The following is a 24,476-nucleotide window of genomic DNA, read 5'->3' as shown; positions in this document are numbered from 1 at the left end:
GTTACTATTTTACTACCCAGCAGGAGGAGGAATTTCTCTTTGCCTGGCAACAGCCTAGCCAATAAGAGACTGTAGTAACTCAGCCAATGAAAAGCAGTACACTTCAAACTCTCAGTTTGCTCCAATAGACTCTGTGTTTATAACGGCCCCTCCCAACTAACCTCTTTTCCCCTATAAAGGAACATTCCTCTCCGTGTTCTCTGGACTTGCCTGTGGTTCACCATAGATTGCGTGTCCCAAATTGCAATTCTTTGCTGTTCCTGAATAAACCCGTTTTGCTGGTAAAATAACAGGCTGTTTTATTATTTTTAGGTCTTCAGCTGTTACCTTGTGGGAGAATTGGTGGGACCTGGGAGACCCTCCCCAGTAGAGATCTACTGGAATGAGTTTGGGTTGCAAGGCTGCCACATAGGATTTTCTGTATCCTTCCATGGACCATTGTTGCAATAGGGTGAGCTGCCAGGTGGTAGGTACACCTCTGGCTTCGTTGTAGCACCCTTCTCATGTACTCAGCTTGATGGATTCCAACTGCAAGTACCTGCAGCTCCCTGGGAGGGAGTGGCTCTCTACACAGGACTGATGGGAGTTGGATAAGCCTCCCAGCTCCTGTCCCTGGCAGGGGAACAAATCTGGAGGGTCCAACACTGAACTCCCAAAGCTCCCTAGGAGGACTGAACCCTAGTTGCCCAGAGCCATGACCTGTTTGATTATGCATCTGGACTGGCTGCCTCCCCTCCCTCTCTTCCCACTCCCCTATTGATGCTTTCTGGAATCGCCGCACTGCTTTATACCCCCCAGTCCTCGCCTCTGGGTCTGCTGCTGGGCACCCAACCCAAGACCCTGTAGTCTTAACGGCGAGAAGAGTGGTGAGGAAACTTTGAGAAATGAGAGCACACGCTTTTCCATTCAATTTTGCCCTTTTCTCTAAAAATAGAGCTCTTTATTTAAAACAGTTTAGGGTAGGCCCCAACAAACATTAGGAAATTATCTAAATATGACATAAACATAAAATAAAATTAGAAATAACTACAAATATCTTAGAACAATATATAATCTCCTCACTACCCTAAAGAACGGGAATGTTGCTTTCACCCGGGCATCACCCGCTCTGCCCCTGACATCTTTCACGCGTGGCCCTGGAGTTCCCACTATGCAGTTCCTGCCTGCTGGGGACATGAAAGGGCTTTGTAAACAGTTCAGTGCTGAGCACACCTGACAAATGATAATATTGAATAGCATGCTCTTTCCTAAAGCTGCCCAGTTTTTTGTTTATGACTTAATGACCATAAAGGAGCTGGAGTTTAGAATTAATAGAAAGCTCAGCGTCTGTCAGAAATTAAACTTTAAAAAAATGCTTAAAAAACACACAAGGTTTCAGAACAGAGAGAAAGCGGTTCCTTCACACAAGCCTAAGACAATAGTGAGGATAGCTTTTAGTTATTTGGAATTTACTTCCACGAAGCAGCTCGGCTGGTTCCAGAAAGGACACTGGGCTTGGTCTGGGTATTCTCCTAGGAACTGGCCGTGAGCCACAGCCTTCCCCAGCTCCATGGTTGCAGTTTGTTCTTCCTCTTCTGTGCTCAATCATGGATGTAGACAAGCCTCATTGCAGGGAAACCCCTGCAGAAATGCATGTATGTGTGTGAGTCCCAGCAGTGGTGAAGGCCTCCTGCCAGCCTCGTGCCCCTTGGAAACCCTTGCCGAGACCTCAGTACTGTTTACATGGCCAAGGGGACGGGGCTTGGCCCAGCTGGCCAGAGACCGACAGTCTCACCCTCAGAGACGTACACAGTAAGTCAACATTTTAGCTTCCTCGTTTGAAACAAAAGACAGGTGTTCAATTTAAAAAGGGGTTTGCTAACGTTTTCTTTAGCAGTTGAAACTCGTAAGCACAATCTTACGTAGAGGGCCACCGGAGAAAATCAGGGCCCAGGGAGGCTGCTCTGGTTGCGCTGCGGGGATCCTACAGCCCACGGCTCCCCCTGAGATTGAGACGCCTCCTGTGAAGCCCAAGGCCTTTTGGGAACACAGTTTGAGAACCCCTGGACCAGATGCCTTCGAGAAGCTTTTCCAGATCTTCCATTAATGTTCCACCCTTGCGTTGCCTTCAAAACACAGCCCCGTGGATAAAATGCTTATGAAGATGCTTTTTACACAAATGGAGGAACTTAAGTCCTGGCAGGTGAAATGGCAGAGCCAAAGATGTTCGGATTCCTGTGGTCCCTGCAGGGCCACAAAACTGACAAAACCTTGGTCTAACGGGTGAAGACTCAGCTCTGCTCGTCCATATACTGGTGGGTGTAGGTTAATAAAGCGGTCGTTTGAGAACATCCATCACTACCCTCAGGTAAGGACAGTCACCTGTTTCCAGAAGACAGTGGTTTCTCAAAACTGGAAGAGGAAATGGGATGTCTTTACAACCACAATGGTCACCTAAAGGGTCTGAAGTGCTAAGTTGGGGATCACGGGCCCAGGGGTCCAACTCCCTGCTGGGTTGCTACCCCACCACCAATTAATCAGACCCCCTAGAAGGTGGGCCATTTGGTATTTTCTTTGCTGGGAAAAGGGAGAGGGACCCTTGGCTGGGCTCCAGCTTCTGAGAACTGTTTCCTGACCAGGAGGCAGGGGTCAGTGAGGGCAGGAGGCAGGAGAAAGACTAAAGGTGGGAACTCCAGTCACTCTGAGTTTAGGGTCACAGGTGGGAGATGCCCAGCGGTCCCCTCAGAGCCTGGGTGGATGGAGAATCCTACCAGCCACCACGTGGTGAGTGCCAATGGTGTGGCAGGCATCACACGTCTCTGTCGGAACCCTCACCGTGCCCCAGGTGGTAGCTGTAGAAAGGAGACTCGGGTACAGAGAAGGAAGGTATCTCCCCTAAGGCCACACAACTGGGAAATGGCAGAGCTGGGATTTGGACCCAGGCCTCTTTGATAATGGAAACAGTGCAATGCCTGACCCAGAGACTGGGATTTGAAGGACATGCCTTTCCTCTTCCTCTCCAACACCCTCAGCCAACTGGATTTTTCTTCACTGGGGCCCACCCTAGGGGACTCATAAATCAGGATGTCGAGCCTCGGGGAGGAGGGAGCCCAGCGGGTGCTGGAGAGAGGCGTTGAGTCCTGCTACACTTGGTTTGCCTCCGGATTTCTTCCCTCCCCAAATCCAGATGGGCCCTTGTGCTGTCAGCCTTCAATGTCCCCTGTGACCTGACCTCGCCTGTTTCATGTTGTGCAGGGATGACTTTTCCAACTGGCCTGTCACCCCAGGGACAGTGGTGTGGTCTGACACCCAACCAACCTCTGACCTCCGCCCATCCCTGTCTCCACCCCTCTTGGCTCTCGGCTCAAAGCTCGCAGGTCATAGGACGGGGTGGCTTCTGACTGCTCAACCTGGCGGACACCTCTAGCCGGGTTCCCCGAGGTGCCGTAAGAACCCGCTGCTGCCCCGGCGATGATGCTCTCAGGACTTCAAGTCTTGGTGGCATGCTGGGTCCCCAGAAAGCTCAGGAGCACCAGACTGGGAGGGACGGCTCACCTGGCCAAGTAGTGCCCCAGTGTCCTACCTCTGACCTCGATCCTCTGGAGGCTCTTAGCCCCGCAGCTGCCGTCACTGCTGTCCTCACTTTCTGATTCCCCCCCACCCTCTTCTTCTTCCTCGGGGCTGCTGTCCCAGCAGAAGGTCAGTGTCTGAAGAGAAACTGGGGGCTCCCTGGGAACCAGAATCAGCCCTGGGGACGGTAAGCCCCAGCTGACCCAGGAGGACGGGTTGTCTTCTGGGGGCTCTTCCAGGGAACTCGAGTCCTCGGAGAATTCGGGTGGTGGGAGAGGCTTCTGGAACTCCTTCCCACCCGGTCCTCGGCCTGGCCTCTTCTTGGCCAAGTAACCAGATGATCCAGCCTCGTCCCAGGTGGAGGAGCCCACAGTGCTGGCCCAGCTTCTGTCTGAAGAATCGCAAGCAGAGGAGCCTTCGACCTGGACCAGAGGAGTCCAAGGCCCTCCTGCCTCTGCCTGCCCCGGGCTCTGGTGTTCCTGCCCCAGGAAGGGGGGTGGTTCAGTGTAGGGCTGGAAGCTGACACCATCGTCCGAGCTCTCCTCGTCGGCCTCCTCCTCCTCAGCACTGTCCTCTGATCCTGCCTGGACGGTGGCTGGGGCCCTGACTCTAGGGGTCAGCCTGACCCTTCTGGTCTGTTCCTTTTGGGGACAGAGGATCAAGACATGCAGGCACTCTGGGCCACTGGGTTGAAATGTTGCCCCGGGGTGTCTGTGTCCAGAGAGGTCCTGATCGGGGGAAGGGGGAGAAGAACAGAAGATTCAGCCTTTCTGGAAGAGTGACCGTTCTAATTTGGGTTCCCCTGGAAATAGACTCTGAGACAAGGATTCAAATGTAAGTAGTTTCTTTGGGAAGTGATCCCAGGAAGTGTCAGCAAGGCCTAGCAACCGATAGCGGGGTGTTATCAGGCAAGTTACCCCGAGGGCAGCTGGAACTTAGCCCTGCCGGGGACACAGGCCTCAGAGCACCATCGGGTGAGGCATGGAGGGGTGGTGGCGGTGTGAATTCTCTGCCACATGCAGCTGGTGATGTGCACGGGCAGAGCGGACACCAGAGGCCAGAGAAAGCCTCCAGCTTTCAGGTGCCAGCTGCAGGGGGTCGAGCTGGTAACTTACCACATAATGGGAAGGCAGAGGGATAGGGCAAGGTGCAGACCCATCTAACACAGAGGTTGTCCTTCAGTTAGTGAGAATTCTGTGCAGGTCCCATATCCAGGAACGTTGAAACAGTCCCGTGTGGCAGGGACTCTCAGAATCCCTCCTCAAAGCCCCCACCGGACCCGAGTGCCCACTGAGCCTCATCTCCCACAGCCTCACTTTCCAGGCCTTCATCTGAACAAGTCTGACCTCTCCAGGCTTCCCCTGTCCCAGCTGGCCCCAGGTTCTAAGCAAGCGAGCTGGCAGTCCGGTGGGGAAATTCCAGCGTCTGCCTGGGCAAGACTGACCCTCGGTTAGATTGTGAATGAAGTGCTGGGACTCTTTTAAGATGTCCCCTTTAGGTGCCACCCTCCCGCCTCCCCTCTGGGCATCTCTCCTGAAGCATATTTGCTATTTTAGTTTGGTGCCAAAGGAATGAATTACTAATGGTGAAAATTTAGACAGGAAGATAGATGTTTCGCAGTCTGGGCCATCTTGATATTCTAGCTGAACTATCTCTAAGTCTAGCTCCACTTCCTTGCTCTTCGACAACCCTCCCTCTCTGTCGCACACCCCCAGATTTGCCATACCAGGGCCTGTGGCATCTTTGCCTGATGAAACCAGGGGTTCCCCCTGAAGCTCTTCCAGATCACAGGCCCCGTGGCAACGACCAACAGCAGTGGCAGCAGAAGGGGTAGCAGTACCAGGAGTGCCCAGTTGGATCCTAGGAAGAAAAACATAATAACAACTAGAGAAGCAGGGGCTCCTGTCTATCAACGGCATCTGTGCCGTGGGCTTCACGTACATTATCCTATTTAATCCTCATCAGAGTAAACCCGTCCTACAGGGTGTGGAAAGCAGTGTTCAGAGAGGTTATGTAAGCTGCCCAAAGATACAGTGAGTGGGGTGGAGCTGGGATTTTAATCGAGGTGAGTCTGTCTCTAGACTTGTGCTCTTAACCACCATATTATGAAGATCCTAACGCCCAGCGGAAAAGTTCCCACTTCTGTACCACTTTGCACACACCTGGGGCCTCCAGGAAGAAGCAGGTGGGCTCAGAGAACTTGCTGTATTTAGGGGAGCCAAAGGTGTATATAGTTCTGGCGCTGAGGCAGTGGTGTCCGCTGGTGTCTGGCTGGAGAGAAATCTGGACTGGCTGGCCATGGGGAGTGGCTGGAAAACTGGCCTGTTTGGAGAGAGAAGCAGAGGCGGGTGGACCTGCTGGGGGGCGCTGGCTCCATGCAGCCAGGACAGGGTGGGGTTGGCAGGACACAGCGGTGACTCCTACACCTTTTCTTGCATTAAGGCTTAAGCATTCAGGGAGCACGTCCCCACACTCTCTGGTTTCTCTTCCATGGAGTTTCGAGGTAGAGATGGTCTGGGTTCAAAAGCAGCCCTGCCACTCAGGGTCACTCCCATGCACACCCCACCAGGGCCCACAGGCCCTCACTTTCAGGGACAGATGCCTCAGGCTTCCTGCCCTCAGGGCGTGTCAATCAATTGGGGGGGTGGGCGGTGGTCACTCAGCCATTACAGACACAGAAAACTCTAGGGCTGCCTGTCTAACACAGTAGCCACTGGCCACATGCGCTTGAGCCCTTGAAGTGTGGCTGGTACCAACCGAGATGTGCTCTAAGTGTAAAATACACACTGGCTTTCACGAAAAAAGAACATAAAACTTCTCAGTAATTTTTATATTAACTACAGGTTGAGAAGATAACATTCTATTGGATGAAATAAAACCTACTATGAAAATAAATTCACTTGTTTCTTTTTACTTAATTTAATGTGGAACGCTTAAATGACACGATGTGGCTTGCATTATGTTTCTACTGGACAGTGCTGGTTGAGAATATCTGTGAGGTTCTTGAAGGTGAGGACCACATCGGATGAAGATCTATCAACGTGTCTCTGGGATCCAGAGTGTGCAGGAGGTTAGGAGTGGGAGCATTGGTTCGGTAAAAGACAGAATGGACAAGAACGGGGGTCCGTAGACTACAGCCCCATCTTTTTTTTTTTTTTTTTTTTTTTGTGGTACGCGGGCCTCTCACCGCCGCGGCCTCTCCGGTCGCAGAGCACAGGCTCCGGACGCGCAGGCTCAGCGGCCACGGCTCACGGGCTCAGCCGCTCCGCGGCATGTGGGATCTTCCCGGACCGGGGCACGAACCCGTGTCCCCTGCATTGGCAGGCGGACTCCCAACCATTGCGCCACCAGGGAAGCCCCCATCTTTTGTTTTAAATAGAGTTTTCCTGGAACACAGCTATGCCTGTTCATGTACCTATTTACTTATGGCTCCTTTTGTGTTACAGATGGAGTTGAATAGAGGTGACAGACGATAAGGCCTGCAAAGCCAAAAGTATTTACTATCTGGCCAATTACAGAAAAAGTTTGCCAACCCCTGCCATAAATAAATATATACAGACATATGCACACGCATACACAGAAACAAGTCTGAAATTGGATATATACCACATAGTTATTTGCGATCATCTCTGTGTACTTTTGGTTTTCTTCCTAGAATTTATCTGTATTTTCTAGGTTTTTTTCCTAATGAATCTGGTGGCTTAACAAGTAGGCTAAGTAGGTTCTTGGAGCCTGTCATACTTCAGTCAGATTAAAAAAAAAAAAAAGGTTTCATAATTTTAAAAAAAATTAGGTAGAAAACTGCTGTTTATTACCTGTAATGTGCAGGGGAAGGATGTCCCGAACTTGGCCTCTTAGGGGGAGGGGGGCAGAGGTGGGCCACAGGCCACTCACACTGTGCAGAGTCAAGGGGTGACTGCCAGGAGTGAGGGGTATGCAGGGAAGGCTTCCTGGAGGAGGCTTTCAGGGCTTGGAGGGTGAAGGGCACTGGGGTTTGGTGGGAGAATGAGGAAGGGGACCCAGCCTGGGGGCATGAAAGGGGTTTCTCACCTCATTCCCGGTCCCCTCTTTCCAGAAATACACCTCATAGCTCAGATCTGGTTGGGGCATGCAGTGGGGCAGCTGGTACGTGGCATTGACACTCAGGATCTCGTCTGTTCGGGTGAATACCAGGACAGGTGGGGCTGGCTCCACTGGCAGAAACAGAACAGGACCCATCAGGACCTTCTGGGGGTCACAGGGCATCCATCCCCCAGCCTCCAGGCAGGCCTGTTCCTCACCCAGCCCAGAAACAGTTAACCTCCCTTTACTCATGTCATCCCTTCCACTTGGGTGCCCTTCACATGTCACTGGTCTGTCAGCATCCTGTTCATTTGTACTAGTTTTTGCTGCTGCCATAACATATGACCATGAACTTAGTGGCTTAAATCAACACAGATTTATTATCTCTCAGTTCTGTAGGTCAGAGTCTGGGTGGGCTTGATGGGGTCCTCAACTCTGGGTGGAAATCAAGATGTCAGATGGCCTGGGCTCTTATCTGGAATTTTGGGGGAGAATTCACTTCCACGCTCATTCATGCTGTCAGCAGAAGTCAGTTCCTTGTGGTTGTGAGGCTGAGGTTTATTTCTGTGCTGTTGTTAGCTGGGACCCTCTCTCAGCTCCTGAGGGCACCTGCATTTTTTTTTTTTTTTTTTAATTTTGGCCGCGCTGCACAGCATGTGGGATCTTAGTTCCCTGACCAGGGATTGAACCCGAACCCCCTGCAGTTGGAGCACAGTCTTTATTGGACTGCCAGGGAAGTCCTGCCACCTGCATTTCTAATCACGTTGCCCCTTCATCTTCAAAGCAGAAACACCATGTTGAATCCTTCTCACACCTCAACTCTCTCTGATTTTCCCTTCTTCTACACCTCTTCTGCCTGCAGCTGGAGAAAGTTCTCTGCTTTTTAGGGTTCATGGGATTAGATTGAGCCCATTTGGATAATCCAAGATAATCTCACTACTTTAACACCCATAAACTTAATTAAAATCCCTTTTGCCATTTAATAGTAACATCTAACATATTCAGAAGTTCAGGGATTAGAGCATGAATATCTTTGGGGGAGTCATTCTGTCTATCATGGTCCTCCCTCTGACTCCTTGAAAATCATGTCCCTCTCCAATGCAACATACATTCTCCCCATCCCAAGGTACCCCAGGGTCTCATCCCATTACAGCATCAACTCAAGTTCTAAAATCTCATCATCTAACGTATCTAAATCAGGTTCAGGTGAGACTTTGGGTACAATCCATTCAGTACAACTCCTGGGACACAATTCCTATCCATTTGTGGACCAGTGAAAATAAAGTACAAGTTATCTGCTCCCGATATAAGGTGGTGGGATAGGCGCTGGATAATAGTTATAGACATTTTGGTTCAAACAGGGAGAAATAGGAGGTAAAAAGGAATCACTGGGCTGAAGCAGTTTTGAAATCCAGCTACACAAACTGTACTAGGTTTTAAGGCTTGGGAACTACTTCTCCTTGGCTTTCAGCACTGCTCTCTGGGCTCTTGGTTCCACCCTCTGAATCATCCTTCCTTTTCATGAAAGGTAGCAGGTATTTGCAGCTAAGTAGTTTTACCAGTCTGCTTCCTTCCAGTAGAAATTGGGGGACCAGTAGCCTTCTTTCTTTTCTTGTCCTCTCTGTCCCTCTCCGTTCAAGCTGGCAGTGTTTCTGCCGATATAAAATTCTCAAGAATTTTATGGGTCTCCTGTGGATGTCATGGGGACCCACTCCATTAGACAGAAGTCAGTTCCACAAATCTTTTTGAGATAAGCCCTTCTCTATTTTTGGCTTTAGCGGAGCTGGCTGAGGGATAACACTTCAGCTTTCTAGAGGCCCTTTGATTTGACTGAGGGGAACTGAACTGTGTGTCATACCCTTAAATCTCTTCAAAGAGCCTTTTTCTGGACTAAACACTTTGACCTTTCTGAGGTTTTAGGAGATGATCGCACAGCCGCACACTTGGCTGTTTCTCTACGTCACACTCTTGGAAGCAATTTCTTTAGTATCTTTTGCCATCTGTATAGGTTAAGAATTTCCCAAATCTTCAAGTCCTGGTTCCTTTTCGTTTATGCTCTTTCCTCAATTTCTCTCTCTCCTCTTTGCATTTTGCTATGATTACCAAGAATAAACCAGGCAAACCTTCAACACAATATTTATCAAATCTCCTTGATAAATGTCCAGATTCGTCATTTACAAGTTCTGCTTTCCACATACCGACAGGACACAATTTTGCTAATCTTTTTGCCAGTATATAAGAGGCATTCCCCCTTCCTGAAATTTTCAATAACATATTCCTCACTTCCTTCTGTGAGGCAGTGCTTTTAGCATCCATACTTCTACTAACAGTCTGTTCGTGATGATTTAAGAACTCTTGAAGGAGATTTAGATTTTCTCTATGATGCTCCTCGCTTGCTTCTGAGCTCTCACTGGCAGAGTCTTTAATGTCCATTTCTAATGACAGTCTGTTCAAGGTCATCTAGGTTTGACTGATGGTTTGAAGATGGTGGGGGCAGTGAGTTGAAATAAGGTGGCAAGAGAAAATTAATACACCATTGTTCAAGATCCAGCTGAAATGCCACTTCTTCCATGCAGCCCTCCCTGAGTACCAGCCAGCAGGAGCTCTGGCCACACTGGTCATCCCTGTCCTGTGTTTGTGCTCAGGGAAAAGGTGTGGCTTCCACAAGGTGCCACTACTTATGTGTTCAGGAAATATCCACGGGACACTGATATGTATTAAGCCCTGGGCAGGGAGCTGAGGGGAGTGGGGAGATGAGGCCTCCATAAATCTTGACCTCAAGGAGTTGGAAGAATTTAGGGGGAAATGAAATACATAAACTACCAAAACTCAAGAGAGAGAGTGACCAGGGTCACCACAGCTGAGGGCAGAAATAGGAAGGAAGGGTCACTCAAGCTTGAGGTGTGCTGCAGGAGAATCAGAATATTATTCAGGGAGGAGGAGGCAAAAAAAAAAGTAGCCTCCTTTCTGCATCTTTCCCTCTGTTGTTCTAATTCTTATTCCTATTCATCCAGTCTCTGCAGTGGTTCATCCATTATTCTTCTAGCCAGACAGCCTTTCTGCCTGCCTTCCCATCTTTCTTTTCCTTTCTATCCATCCATCCATCCTTCCCAACTATGCTTCTTTTCCTTCCCATCCACACGTCCTTCTCAACCATCCTTCCTTCTTCCTAAGCATCCTGTCTTCCTTTCTTTCCAATTGACATTTCTTCCTTCCTATCCACCCTGTCTTCCTGTTCATTTATACTTTCTTCCTTCCTTGTATCTAGCCAATCAGCCTACTTTTCTACTCCTCCATCCTTCCTATCCATCCATTCTTTTCTTTCCATACATCTTTCCTTCCTGTTTTTCCTTTCTCCTTTGCCTCTCCTTCCCTTTTACCCTTCCTTCCCTTCCCAGGCAGCCAGCCTTCCTTCTGTACTCACTACCCACTGATCCATCTGTCTGCCTTTCGTTCCTATCCTCCACTTCTCCATCCATACTGGCTCCTTCATGGTAAGCATTTACTCATCCATCTAGCCTCCTCCTTCCCACTCATCCATCACTTCTTCCCCATCCTCTCCACACTTCTTTTCTTCTTACCCACCCATCCTTTTCCTCCTTTCGTCCATCCAACCAGCCAGCTTCCTCCCATCCAAATCATCTCTTCTTCCTTCTCTGCCATTTTCTCCTGCCATCCTTCATTAAATCCCTTCCTCATCCCCCTTCAAGCCCTATTTTGTCCTCAAACATTTTGAGAAGCCTGGGTGATAAGTTACAGATCTCAGCTCCATGAGGCTATTGTCTGAGTATTTATCCTCCCCTCCTTACTCCTGACCTGATGAGCACCTTGTCCCAGATCAGAAAGAGCCATTTCACATCCCGCGTCCACCACTTACTAGCTGGCAAGTTCCTTAACTTCTGTGAGTCTTGCTTTATTTATTTTTAAAAAATGGGGTGATGAAAATGAACCCCACAGGTCTGTTATGAGGATTAGAAATAAAATACATTGGGGGAAGAAAAGCACTCTCCTCACTCAATGTTAACACTGGTGATTTATGAAGGCTGTAAGCATGGGGAATGTTTTCCTCTCTATTTTCATCTCCTTTCCCCCCCAAATTTCTACCGTGTACAGAAATTACTATTGCAACCAGAATTTTTAAAAATTGTTTCTTAAAGAGAGAGATTGAACCTTAAAAAAGTAAGAATAAATATATAAAGTGCCTTGTGTAGTTCATGACCAAGGTTGTGCTCAAAAGAAGATCATGAACCTCATTAGGAGGAGGTACAAACTGAACTGCTGGGGCTGGTGAACTCCCCTAACTCCCTGCCACGAAGTCAGGCTACTTGGACATGGGCCAGGGCCCGTGGCAGGTGGCCCCAGAGAGCTGCCCACTGCTTTGGGGAAGTGGGAGACAGATGGCCAGGATAGCAGTGCCTCTGAGCCAGGCTCCTGAGCAGACGGCCTCCCACAGGTCCTTCACTTACCTTCAAAAAAGTAATCCATGGACTTGGACTCCACCCAGGGTGACCTGGCTCTGGGAGAAACCGCTCGCACACGCCCCTTGAACTTATTGCACAGGTCTTGTTTCTCCAGGCACATCAGAGAACACTGTAGCTCTTTGGTTCCTGCACACACTTTTACTCTCCGCCACTGTTTGGGGGTTGCAGAGCTGAGGGAGGAGACAGGAGGGTCATGGATTCAGCCTCTTGGGGGTGAGAAAACTTAGAGAACATGCGATCACTCGTCCCTCCATCCCACCTGATCATCCATCCATCCATCTGTCCAGCCAGCCAGCCATCGGCTGAGACAGAATGAGAACAGTCTAGTCAAGAGCTTGGGCTCTGGAATGATAGACAAGGGGGGGAACCCTGGCTCTGCCCCTCACTAGCTCTGGAACCTTAACGCAGGTCACTGTCCCTAAGCCTCAGTGTCCCCATCTGTCATGGCTCCCCCACAGGGTCGTCGTGCTAGTAACCATTTTCCCCGCGTTTATTCATTCAGGCATTTATGGACCCCCTGCCGTGTACCAGGCCCGGTGCCAGGCGCTATGCGGATGTCAGAGGGGAACACACAGGTCCATGACTACGACCTCCTGAGAACACTGAGGTCCAAAGGAGGGACCTGCGTGCTGGACATTATTCTTGGGCAATCGGCAATTCATGACAGATAGGTCCTGCCCTCAGGAACTTACACTGTGGAGGGAGGGGATGAGAGACCATCACATCAACAAGAGAAATCCAGGAGCTGGTAAATGCAGTGGTCATAGGGTAGTGCGGGGGTGACTGCTCTCTGAAGGCGGCTCAGGAAAGGCCAGGAAGACAGTGCTGAAGCTGAGGCCGGGATGCTGAGAAGGGAGCCAAGAGAAGGCCTGAGGGAAGGAAACGCAAAAGCAAAAGCCTTGCAACGGGAAGGGACTTGATCTGTCCAGACAAAAACAAGGCCAGGGCAGCCAAAGCCCAGTGGACAAGGCCGGGAGAGGGTGGACAGACTGGACGTGGGTGGGCAGAGCAGGCAGGGTCTTGCCATCTTGGCAAGGGGTTCGGATTTTATTCCAAGTGTCAGAGGAAGCTATCAGAAGGTTCTGAAGAGAGGAACTGAGGTCATCTAATTTATGTTTTTAAAATATCACTCTGATAAACTAGCTAGGAGGCTGCAGCAGTGGTCCAAGAGAGAATGATGGGTGAGATGGCAAGAAAAGGTTGGATGTAGGATGCCTTTTGGAGGTAAAGCTGATGAGACTTGCTCATGGATTGGATGTGGAATGTGAGGGAAAGGAGAATTGAGGACTCTTCCTGGGTTTGGAGACTGAGCAACAGGTGACCAGAAAAGGCTGAGATACAGGTAGGCAAAGAGAACAGATCTAGGGGAAGAATTCCCCTGTTTTGTTTTTTGGTGAAGTTATACTAGGTAAACATCAACGAAAAAAGGAACTGGTGTAGGCATATTAATATGAGATAAAATAGAAACTTCAAAGTCCAAAGTGTTAGTAAAGGTGAAAAGAACCACTACACAGTAGTGAATGATTCCACTTACCAGGAAGATATACAAATTCTAACTTATATGTGCCTATTAAATAGCTTCAAACTATATTCAGCAAAAATAGATAAAACTACAGGAAGAAAAAGAAAATCCACAATTATGATGGGAAATTTTTAATATATCTCACTCAGTAATCAACAGTTGAATAAAGAAAAATTATTAGTACATATGTTAAAAAAATGAACAACATAATTATCAAAGTTCGTCTAATGAACATACACAGAACAAACAAGAAACTGGTTGAGCCACATACGAACCCTAAACAAAATATTATCAAAAATATTAACAAAAATAAAGCAACTCTCAAATTTCAAAGAATAGGTATCTCTCAAACTATTTCCTCTGACTGTAAATAATCCAGTTAAAAATCATTAACAAAAAGAGAACTAAAGGAAGTTTGAATATTTTAAAATGTTTTAAAATGACTCATGGATCAAATATTTGCAAATGATGCAACCAACAAGGGATTAATTTCCAAAATATACAAACAGCTTATACAACTCAATCAAAAAGACAAACGACACAATCAAAAATGGGCAGAAGACCAAAATAGACATTTCTCCAAAGAAGACATACAGATGGTCAACAGGCACATGAAAAGATGCTCAACATCTCTAAGTATCGAGAGATGCAAATCAAAACTACAACAAGGTATCATCTCACACCAGTCAGAATGGCCATCATCAAAAAGTCTACAAATAATAAATGCTGGAGAGGGTGTGGAGAAAAGGGGACCCTCCTATACTGTTGGTAGGAATGTAAATTGGTGCAGTCACTATGGAGAACAGTATGGAGGTTCCTTAAAAAACTAAAAATAGAGTTCCATATGATCCAGTAATCTCACTCCTGGGCATATATCTGAAAAAGACCAAAACTCTAATTTGAAAAGATACATGCACCCCAGTGTTCATAGCAGCACTACTGACAATAGCCAAGACATGGAAGCAACCTAATGTCCATCAACAGATGAATGGTATGTATGTATGTATGTGTGTGTATACATATATACAGGAATACTACTCAGCCATAAAAAAGAATGAAATAATGCCATCTGCAGCAACATGGATGGACCTAGAGATTATCATACTAAGTGAATTAAGTCAGACAAAGACAAATATCATATGACATCATTTATATGTGGAATCTTAAAAAAATGATACAAACTTATTTACAAAACAGAAATAGACTCACAGGCACAGAAAATAAATTTATGGTTACCAAAGGGGAAAGGGGACTGGGGAGGGATATATTAGGAGTCTGGGATTAATATATACACACTACCATATATAAAATAGATAAACAGTAAGGTCCTACTGTATAGCATAGAGAACTATATTCAATATCTTGTAATAACCTATAATGGAAAAGAATCTGAAAAGGAATATATATATATATATATAAAACTGAACCACTGTGCTGTACACTTGAAACTAACACATCATTGTAAATCAACTATACTTCAAACAAAAAGACAGGAGACTCAAAAATCACATATTGGAAAATAAAATAAAATGACTCATGGATCAAAGAAAGAATTATGATGGAAGTTAGTAAATCTCTAAAACTGAATGATCAAAAATATAACACAAATAAAAATTTATGAGATGTAGTTAAGCATATAGCTTTAAATATTTATAACAGAAAATAAGGAAGGATAGAAATTAATAAGCTAAGCGATCAACTGAACGAGTCAGAAAACGCATGCTAAAAACATATCTATGAACAGATTGAAACTGTAAACTACTCCTTCAAAATGGATTATAAAAGACATTTTAAAAATGATATAAGACATGGAAGAACAACACAAAACAGAATCAGAGAAACTCAGAAAGGAGATAACAGAACACAGGAGGCAGATAAGAAACAATAACAACCACATTTCATAAACGAAGAATAAATTAGAAGAACAATAAGAGCAAATTAATACAGCAGATAATGCCTTAAAAGAAACAGAAAGTGAAAAGAGAGAAAGTTTCAAAAAATAAAAGAGAACTGGGGGCTTCCCTGGTGGCGCAGTGGTTGAGAGTCCCCCTGCCGATGCAGGGGACACGGGTTTGTGCCCCGGTCCGGGAAGATCCCACATGCCGTGGAGTGGCTGGGCCCGTGAGCCATGGCCACTGGGCCTGCGCGTCCGGAGCCTGTGCTCTGCAACGGGAGAGGCCACAACAGTGAGAGGCCCGCGTACCGCAAATAAATAAATAAATAAAAATAAAAGAGAACTGAAATGTAAATACTAAAGTTTGAAAACTTCTAGAAGAAAGCACAGAAGAGGATCTTCGTGACCTTGAGTCAAGCAAGCATTTCTTAGGACACCGGGAGAAAAGAAACCTGATGTGTTAGTCTGCCAGGGCTGCGGTGACAAAATGCCAGGCTTGGGGGCTTAAACCACAGAAATGTCTCTCTCACAGTTCTGGAGGCTGGAAGTCCAAGATCAAGGTGTCTGCAGGTTTGCTCTCTCCTGAGACCTCTCTCAGGAGATGGTTACCTTCTCTCTGTGTCCTCACCTGGCCTTTTCTCTGTGTGTGAGCAGCCCTGCTGTCCCTCTTCTCATAAAGGCACTAGTTCTATTGGATTAGGGCCTCACCCTTAGGACCACATTTAATCTTAATTACCTCTTGAAAGGCCCCATCTCCAAATACAGTCACATGGGTGTTAGGGCTTTAACATATGAGTGACTAAGGGGGGGAACACAATTCAGTCCATAACAGGGAATTATGAATTAAGCTGCTATGAAAGTTTGTATACAAGTCTTTGTTTGGACATATGTTTTCATGTCTCATGGATAAAGATCTAGGAGTAGAATCTGGGAAACTCGGTTACTGAATGTGTAACTTTACAAGAAACTGTCAAGCTGTTTTCCAAAGTGATTGTACCACTGTATTTCCCATCAACAATATACAGTCAGTGTCCACAGGGGATTGGTTCTAGGCCCCCCGGGAGATACAGAAACCTGTGGATGTTAAGGTCCCTTACATAAAATGGTCTCGTATGTGCATATAATGTATGCACATCCTCCCATGTACTTTAAATCATCTCTAGATTACTTATGATACTTAATACAATGTAAATGATATGTAAATAGTTGTAAATACAATGCAAATGCTATGTAAATAGCTGCTAGTGTATGGCAAATTCAAGTTTAGCTTTTGGCACTTTACGGATTTATTTTTCTTTCTGGATTTTTTTTTTTTTTTTTTTTTTTTTTTTTTGCCGTACGCGGGCCTCTCACTGTTGTGGCCTCTCCCGTTGCGGAGCACAGGCTCCGGACGCGCAGGCCCAGTGGCCATGGCTCACGGGCCCAGCCGCTCTGCGGCACGTGGGATCTTCCCGGACCGGGGCACGAACCCGTGTCCCCTGCATCGGCAGGTGGACTCTCAACCACTGCACCACCAAGGAAGCCCCTGGATTTTTTTAAAAAATATTTTTGATCCATGGTTGGTTGAATCTGTGGCTGCAAAACCCCAGAATATGGAGGGCCATCTCCATGAGAGTTACTCCACATGTTTGTCTATGCTTAGTATCATCAGACCTTTTAACTTTAACCATTCTAGTGAGTGTGAAGTAGTATTTCCTTGTAGCTTTAATTTGTACTTCTCTAATGACTAATGATGTTGAACATCTTTTCATGTGCTTATTGGCCATTTATATATCTTCTTTTGTGAAGTGACTATTCAAATATTTGGGGGGTGATTTGTCTTCTTATTTTTGAGATGTAGGAGTTCTTTATTTTGGATATAAGTTCTTTGTCAGTGTTTATACTATGAATATATTTTTCTCAGTGGCTGGCTTTTTCATTTTCTTTGGGCTTTTTTTTTTCTTTTAAAGAACAAAATTTTAAATTTGGTGAAATCCAGCTTATCAGCATTATTGACTAAATTGTGCACACACATCCCCCACCCAATTCATATGTTGAAGCCCTAACACCCATGTGACTGTATTTGGAGATGGGCCCTTTAAAGAGGTAATTAAGATTAAATGTGGTCCTAAGGGTGAGGCCCTTATCCAATAGGACTAGTGCCTTTATGAGAAGAGGAAGGGACACCAGGGCTGTTCTCCCACAGAGAAAAGGCCAGGTGAGGACACAGAAGGTGACCATCTCCTGAGAGAGGCCTCAGGAGAGAGCAAACCTGCTGACACCTTGATCTCGGACTTCCAGCCTTCAGAACTGTGAGAGAAAAACTTCTCTTGTTTAAGTCCCCAGTCTGTGATATTTTGTTATGGCAGCCCTGGTAAATGAACACAGATTTTGGTACCATAAGTGAGGTGCCAATGTAACCAATATCTAAAATTGTGTTAGTAGCTTTGCAGCTGGGTAACAGAGGCTGAAAGAGTTTTGAGGTTCATGTGAGAAAAAGCCTAAATTGCCTTGAAAAGACTGTTCGTCAGAATATAGATGTTAAAGGTGATTCTGGGGTCATCCCAGTTGGAAAGGAGGAATGTCTTACTGGAAACTGGAAGAAAATTGATCCTTGTTATAAAGTGGCAAAGAACTTGACTGAATTACGTCCTAGTGTTTTATGGAAAATCAGAAGTGGAAAGTGATGAACTTGGATACTTAGCTGAGGAGATTTCTAAGCAAAGCGTTGAAGATGTGACCTGGTTTCTCCTTACTGCTTATAGTAAAATGAGAGAGGAGAGAGAGAGAGATAGAAGGAATTGTTAAGCAAAAAGGAACCAGAAATTGAAGATTTGGAAAATTCTCAGCCTATGCATATTGCAAAAAATGAGAAAGCGTGTTCTGGAGAGAACACCAACGTGGTGGCTGGAAAATCATTTGATAAGGAGATCGTGGGTGCAACTCACGGATTTAATCAGCCACCTCAGTAGAAGCCAGGGATAGGGATGGGATTATTACGTGAATCACCCTAATTCTGTTCACTGAAAAGATCTCAGAGCAATAGTTCAGTAGTGATCAGACAGCTACACAGACTGTGTCCTTTAAAACCATTTCTTACCAAATGGAGACGTGGCTGATTTCAGGTTTTAGGTCAGGAATTGTGCAAGTGAGTCTGGAACATCTTTTCGCAACAGATAGCAATAAAGATATCATGAATTACTAGGGTCAAATTCAAAGGACTCAGGGGCCAACCTGAAGAGACATTCATGGACTAAAGATGAGACCATTCAAGCTTCAATGAGTAGAATAAATTGCAATGAATTGAAACCATCACATATGTTTAACTACTTGAGTTCGTAATGATAATAAAAAAACAAGTCAATCACCTTTGGGACATGATAGGGAACCAGTTTGTTATCTTGAAAACTGGTAAATTAAAGGAAAACAATTCAAGCATTTATTCTGTCTTGCTTACATGAATAGTACCACTGAATATCAAACACTACATGAGAGGAAGCATCTCTTTGTAAAATTAATTCCAGCTAATAAATGAAAAAATACCATTAGAATATCATGGTTTTGGAATCCTCGCAGGTGTTTCAAAAGCGTAAAAGGAAAGGAAAATATCATATAGGTCCAGAGGTTAGGCTTTCAATTCTTTCATCAATTTATCCCACCTCCACTATGCCCAGCTCTGTGGCTTTGAGCAAAATACACTCTCAGTGCTTCAGTTACCTCCACTGTAGAGCAGAGTCACTGAATCCTTCCTCGTAGGGCGGTGTGAGATTAAATACATTTCATGTATGGACACAGTGCAGACACAGAGCAAACACACAGGCCATGTTAGGTATTGGTATTTTCTGCCTCCTGATACAGTTCTATACCATTCTTTCTTTTTAAAGCTCTCTCACAGTCTGTCCTTTCCCAAGCCAGGCCCCCATCACTCACATCTGGATGCTACAGATGGAGGGACAGTAATAGAACAGGGAGAGCACAAGCTTTGGGGTCAGACAGACTTGGGTTTTTCTTCTGGTTCCATCACTGGCTTCCTTGGGCAGGTCACAGCACCTGAGTTGTTTCCTCGCCTCTAGAACAGGGGAAATGCAGGGTCTGCCTGGTGATGCTGGGAGGAAGAAGGGAAATGCTCATGCAAGGCTCCTAGCACTCAGCCTGGCACAGAGTGGGTCCTGAGTACGTGGCAGTTTCTTCTCCTTTCTGCTTCCTCCTTCTCACCAATTCTAGATTAATCCTCCTGAGTATCTGCTTTCATTAGCTCACTCTCTTACTAAAGAACTTCAGATGATTTCCGTCTATGTGCAAAGATGGCAAATCAGCTTTCATTTGCAAACTCCTCTGCATCAGCAGTGGCTGCCTGGGCTGCCAAGTTGAGAAGGACTCCAAGACTCCGTGCAGGCTCCGTGGGGAAAAGGGTAATCATCTAGCGATGCCTAACACGGCTCTGCAAGAGATACACCTGCCTCCCTTATCTGCTGGAATGCCAAGCACCTCATCCAGGCCCTCAAGAATTCCCTCACTGGGTCCTCACAGCTCCATCCAAGCTCTGCTCTGACTTTTCTCAAAGACCTGCCCCCACCCCCGGCAGGTCTTTCACCTGGGCGCTGTTCTCCATTAAGCATCATCCCCACCTCCAGAGCTTTATCAAACGCCCTCTCCCAATACCTGCTGCAGGCCGTCACCCATGGACACAGAGAACCAAGCCCGTCCAGCCCCTGCCCACCTCCTCGGTCTCCCCCTATCATCCCACCAGCCCAGAGGCGCCCCTCCACCTTTGATAGGCCACAAAATAGGTCATGTTCTGGGGGTTGCCAGGTCCTGGGAGCCACGTCAGGTACACACTGAAGTCCCAGGAGAGCAGCGTCACGTTCTGGGGAGGGGCCAGAAGGGGCCTCCCTGTGGTGGAGAAAGAGGCCATGAAGTCTGGAGCCATTCCGAGCAGTGCGGGCGGGCAGTCGGGTGCTCACCGAGTTTAAGAACCAGGAGTTATCTGGGGTGGCTTAAGTATAGGGGATGTGATGTAGGCTGGGAACCTGGGGTGTGGGATTCCAGTCACATCCATGCCACCGACTGGCTGTACTGCAGCCCCTTCCCCTCCTTAGACCTCAGCAGCCCATCTATGACATGATGGGAAGCCCACCCTGGCACGTGAGGGTTCCGGCAAAGCAGCGCAGCACAGGACCATCTAATAGATTCCTGGACTCCAGGAGGGAACGGCCCTGAGGGTCTCAAGGAGCAGAGGCTCTGTCTTGTTCTCAGCCATGTCCCCAGAGCCTGCCTGCAATGGTCCCTGGCACATAGTAGGTACACAATAAAAATCTGTTGAGTGAATGAATGAATACTGTGATGACTTGGATTATTCCTAAGGTCTCCTAACTGGTCTCCCTGCTTCCAACCTTGTGCCCACAATCCATTCTCCATATAGCAGCAAGGGTTAAAATGAAAGTCACATCACGTCACTCTTTTGCTTTAAACCTCCAGTGGCTTCTGTTTCATTCAAGGTAAAATCCAAAGTCTTTACAATCACCCTCAAGACCCTACCCTATACAACCCATGACTCCCCTTGCTGGCTCCTCTCCAGCCATTCTGGCCCTTTCCTGTTCCTAGAGCATGCCGGCACACTCCCACCTCTAGGCCTTTTCACGAGCTGTTCCCTCCGCCTAGACTGTTCTCCCCACGGCTGTCCATCTGGCTCACTCCTCTGCTTCCTTCCCATCTTTACTCAGATGTCATTGTCTCAGTGATTCTTTCCCTGACCACCTCTCACTGGCCCCTACTTCCCTCCTTGGCACCTCCTCCCTGCTAACCCTCATCTTCTGAAATATGCATCTGATTACACAGCTGCCCAGTTTCTGCCCTTCCCTTGTCCTCAGAATAAAGTCTATGCTCCTTATCAGGATACGTGAAGCCCTGCCCAGCTTGGCCTGGCTGGGCCATCTCGTTGACCTCTTCCTGACAGCTCACCTACATACGTCACCAGGCTGCAGCCAGTCTTCTTTCTCGCCCTTCTCAAACCACCTCATTCTTCTGTGTGTCTTTGAACCCAGGTGTCTTTGACAGCGTGGTATTCACCATCGAATCTTTTAAAGACTTGATTCAAACGTCACTTCCTGACATCTTTCAGAAGTGGTGGTGATGCTGCAGATGATAATAACAGCAGCTAATGTGCCCTAACTACGTGCCAGGCACCATGCAAAGCACGTTACCTGCACTTCCTCCTTCAATCCGCCCCACATCCCTAGGAGGTAGGTACTAATTAGGATCATCACATTACAGATGAGGAAACTGAGGCCCCCTCAGCTAATAAGTTGTAGAAACAGAATTCAAATCCAGGCCTAGCCACCCCCAAAGTCTGAGTTTTTTGGGTTTTTTTAAACATCTTTATTGGAGTATAATTGCTTTACAGTGGTGTGTTAGTTTCTGCTTTATAACAAAGTGAATCAGCTATACATATACCTATATCCCCATATCTCCTCCCTCTTGTGTCTCCCTCCCACCCCCTAGGCGGACACAAAGCACCGAGCTCATCTCCCTGTGCTATGCGGCTGCTTCCCACTAGCTATCTATTTTACATTTGGTAGTGTATATATTCCATGCCACTCTCTCACTTTGTCCCAGCTTACCCTTCCCCCTCCCCGTGTCCTCAAGTCCATTCTCTACGTCTGCAAAGTCTGAGTTCTTGATCACACTTCCTCCCCTGGGTTCTCGTGGGGCCTGTTCAGCCTTATTCTTCCAACATCTATGGATCATTATTGGTCAAAGACATCTATTGATCACTGCGTGCCAGAGGGTTCAGAGAGGACTACAGCTCCACTCCTCCCCTTTAGGAGCTCATGGTCCCATGGAGAAGGCAGTGCCTTGAAGTGTCACATGGGTCATGATGGAAATCCATACAGGTTATAGAACGGCCTCAGGGAGGGAGGGCCCTTTCTGCTGGTGGCGCTCAGCTCGGCTCCACACTCCTGGCCTTTCAGACCACCCTACCCCGTGTCCTCTAGCTGGAACTGCGTCACCAGGATGCCAATGCCGACATGGCCCCAGCTTCTGGACTTCCTAGCAGGTGGCTGGCATGAGGCCAAAATCTGTCTACAATCGTCTTATTTGAGGACAGGCCTCAATTCTGAGCTTGGCCACAGTGGATAAATAGCAGCTAGAGTAGTTACCTCCTGATGAGCCTTCGAAGGGTGCCGGGCATCGGTGTGAAACTTTATACACAAAACCTCATTCAGTCCTCAGGACAAACCACCCTGTGGGTTAGGTGTCCTTCCCTTCCACGGAAGGCACTAGGCTCCGATACAGATGGTGAGTAATTTGCCTGAGACTACACAGCCAGTGTGTGTGCGAGCCAGGATGAGAACCTGGATCCCGCTGCGCTTCACCCTAAACCTTCACACCATAGTTTGTGTTGTGTACACTAAATATTCCTCGGGTGTAAGGATAGCTAGCTCTAGACAGCAAAACTATTGAGTTTGATGGTGAAAAAGGGGTACAGAGGAACCCCTCCTCTCCTCCCTGCATAGGTCCACTGTCCCTCATCAGCTGCAGTAACACTGCTGCGGAGGCTCCAGGGGCTGGGGCATCCCTGAGCTGACCTGGGTGGGTGGACCGCCCTGTGCCAGCTGCCCATCCCACGGCCAAAGTTGGCCATGCTCACTTCAGCTTGTCTTCTCTGTTCTGTGTGTCTCACCAATGCCTTCCTTCTTGGGTAATTCCCCTTAATTGCTCTGAGCCTCAGTTTCCCCCTCTGAAACGGGAGGAAATAATACCTATCTTCTAGGACAGTTGGGTTGTGATGCTAAACTAGAAGCCCAAGAAGTTGCTCAAACAAATGCTGGCGTTTAACCTTAGCATTAGATGATGTCCAAGGGCACTTCTAGCTCTTAAATTATTAGTCTAAGACTAGGGACATATCCTGGGGGCATTTTGGTGTCCTTCTCCCTGGATTGGTTGGGGTTTGGTGGTTGGTTCCTATCCCAAGGTATTTTGTATCCTGTCACCTTATTTACCAGTGAGAGCTCAGAAAAAAAGGTGGCTTGTTAGAATGACAGCACAGCACGGGCTAAGCTGGCACTTCTTCCCCTCAGGCCTGGGTGGAACTTCTGACACCCCGAGTCGGGAGGAAGGGGAGGAGACCCCTGGCGACGGCAGGGCGCTTCTGCTTAATTTCCCCTACTAGTCAGGGTCTGTGATATTAATGCAGCGGATAGGGCTTTTAGGAAACCTTAAAAACCACTTTATAAACAAATGCAGCTGACTTTTGAACGGCCACTGTCTTTTTTTCTGTTCGTCTGAGGCTGAACTGGCATTAGGAAGCTGGATCAGTTCCTTCCCGGAAAGGAATTTCAAAGACCCGGGTCTGTTTAGTCCTCGGAAAAAGAAAACTGGTGCTGGGTGGGCTCTGCTAATTCGCACGGGTTGCGGCGCACAGACTGATGTCCAAGGCACTCCCTCCCCGGAGCTCTGGGTCGGAAGGTGGGTGCGGACCGGATGGGGCACCCCGCGGCCCCACGCCCACCCCGCGGCCCCGTGCCCTTACCTGAAGTGGACTGCAGCAGGCACAGGAGCAACGAGACCCACCGCGGGGCCCCGGTCATGCCGGTCTTCCTGTGGCCCAGGGTAGGACCAGGTCCCTCCTCCAGGCCCATCCAAAGCAGGTGACGCGACTGGCAGCCAATGGGAGGCCGGGCCGCGGGCCCGCCCCTTCGGGGCCAGGACTGGGAAGCTCCCGGGGCTTCCCTTGCGGCTGCCGGGCTCAAACCCTCCGGTAGCTCCCAGGGCGTCTACTTCATTTTGTTCTGCCCGATCCCGGGGGTGGGATGTGAGGGGGTATCAGTAAATCCGTGTGTGGAGGGAGGGGAGAAGAGGGAAACTGTTTATTATTAATAATCACAGTTAGGAATTCCAATACGAGACTTTTAACAGGACAGTCGAGTTCAGGGCCAGTTTAAGAACGTAGTCTCAGGCAACCATTGGCTGTATCCGAGAACGTTCT

At 47.6% G+C, this 24,476-nt stretch overlaps 1 protein-coding gene across 1 annotated transcript; it reads right to left on the bottom strand.

Annotated features, from left to right (window-relative positions):
- Positions 1 to 944: 944 nt before the first annotated feature.
- IFNLR1 (interferon lambda receptor 1) lies at positions 945 to 24,129 on the bottom strand. Its single transcript, XM_030874719.2, has 7 exons — positions 24,021 to 24,129; positions 20,257 to 20,380; positions 12,078 to 12,262; positions 7,600 to 7,742; positions 5,712 to 5,871; positions 5,276 to 5,409; positions 945 to 4,277 (listed from the first exon to the last, which is right to left on the bottom strand). The coding sequence occupies exons 1-7, from the start codon at positions 24,127 to 24,129 to the stop codon at positions 3,531 to 3,533; spliced, it is 1,602 nt and encodes a 533-aa protein (XP_030730579.2). The 3' UTR covers positions 945 to 3,530.
- Between the last annotated feature and the right edge of the window lie 347 nt (positions 24,130 to 24,476).

Source organism: Globicephala melas, chromosome 1, assembly GCF_963455315.2.
Source record: "Globicephala melas chromosome 1, mGloMel1.2, whole genome shotgun sequence".
NCBI classification, from domain to species: Eukaryota; Metazoa; Chordata; class Mammalia; order Artiodactyla; family Delphinidae; genus Globicephala; species Globicephala melas.
The sequence above is the reverse complement of the archived record's forward strand: the minus strand, read 5'-3'. Positions and strand labels throughout refer to the sequence as shown.

Excerpts from the sequence above, each read along its gene's own strand:
- IFNLR1 (XM_030874719.2), bottom strand. The coding sequence starts at position 24,129 with ATGGGCCTGGAGGAGGGACCTGGTCCTACCCTGGGCCACAGGAAGACC. Across the intron at positions 20,381-24,020 it reads CCTGCTGCAGTCCACTTCAG|GGAGGCCCCTTCTGGCCCCT; the intron begins GTAAGGGCACGG and ends TCTCCACCACAG. Across the intron at positions 7,743-12,077 it reads CATGGATTACTTTTTTGAAG|TGGAGCCAGCCCCACCTGTC; the intron begins GTAAGTGAAGGA and ends TGTTTCTGCCAG.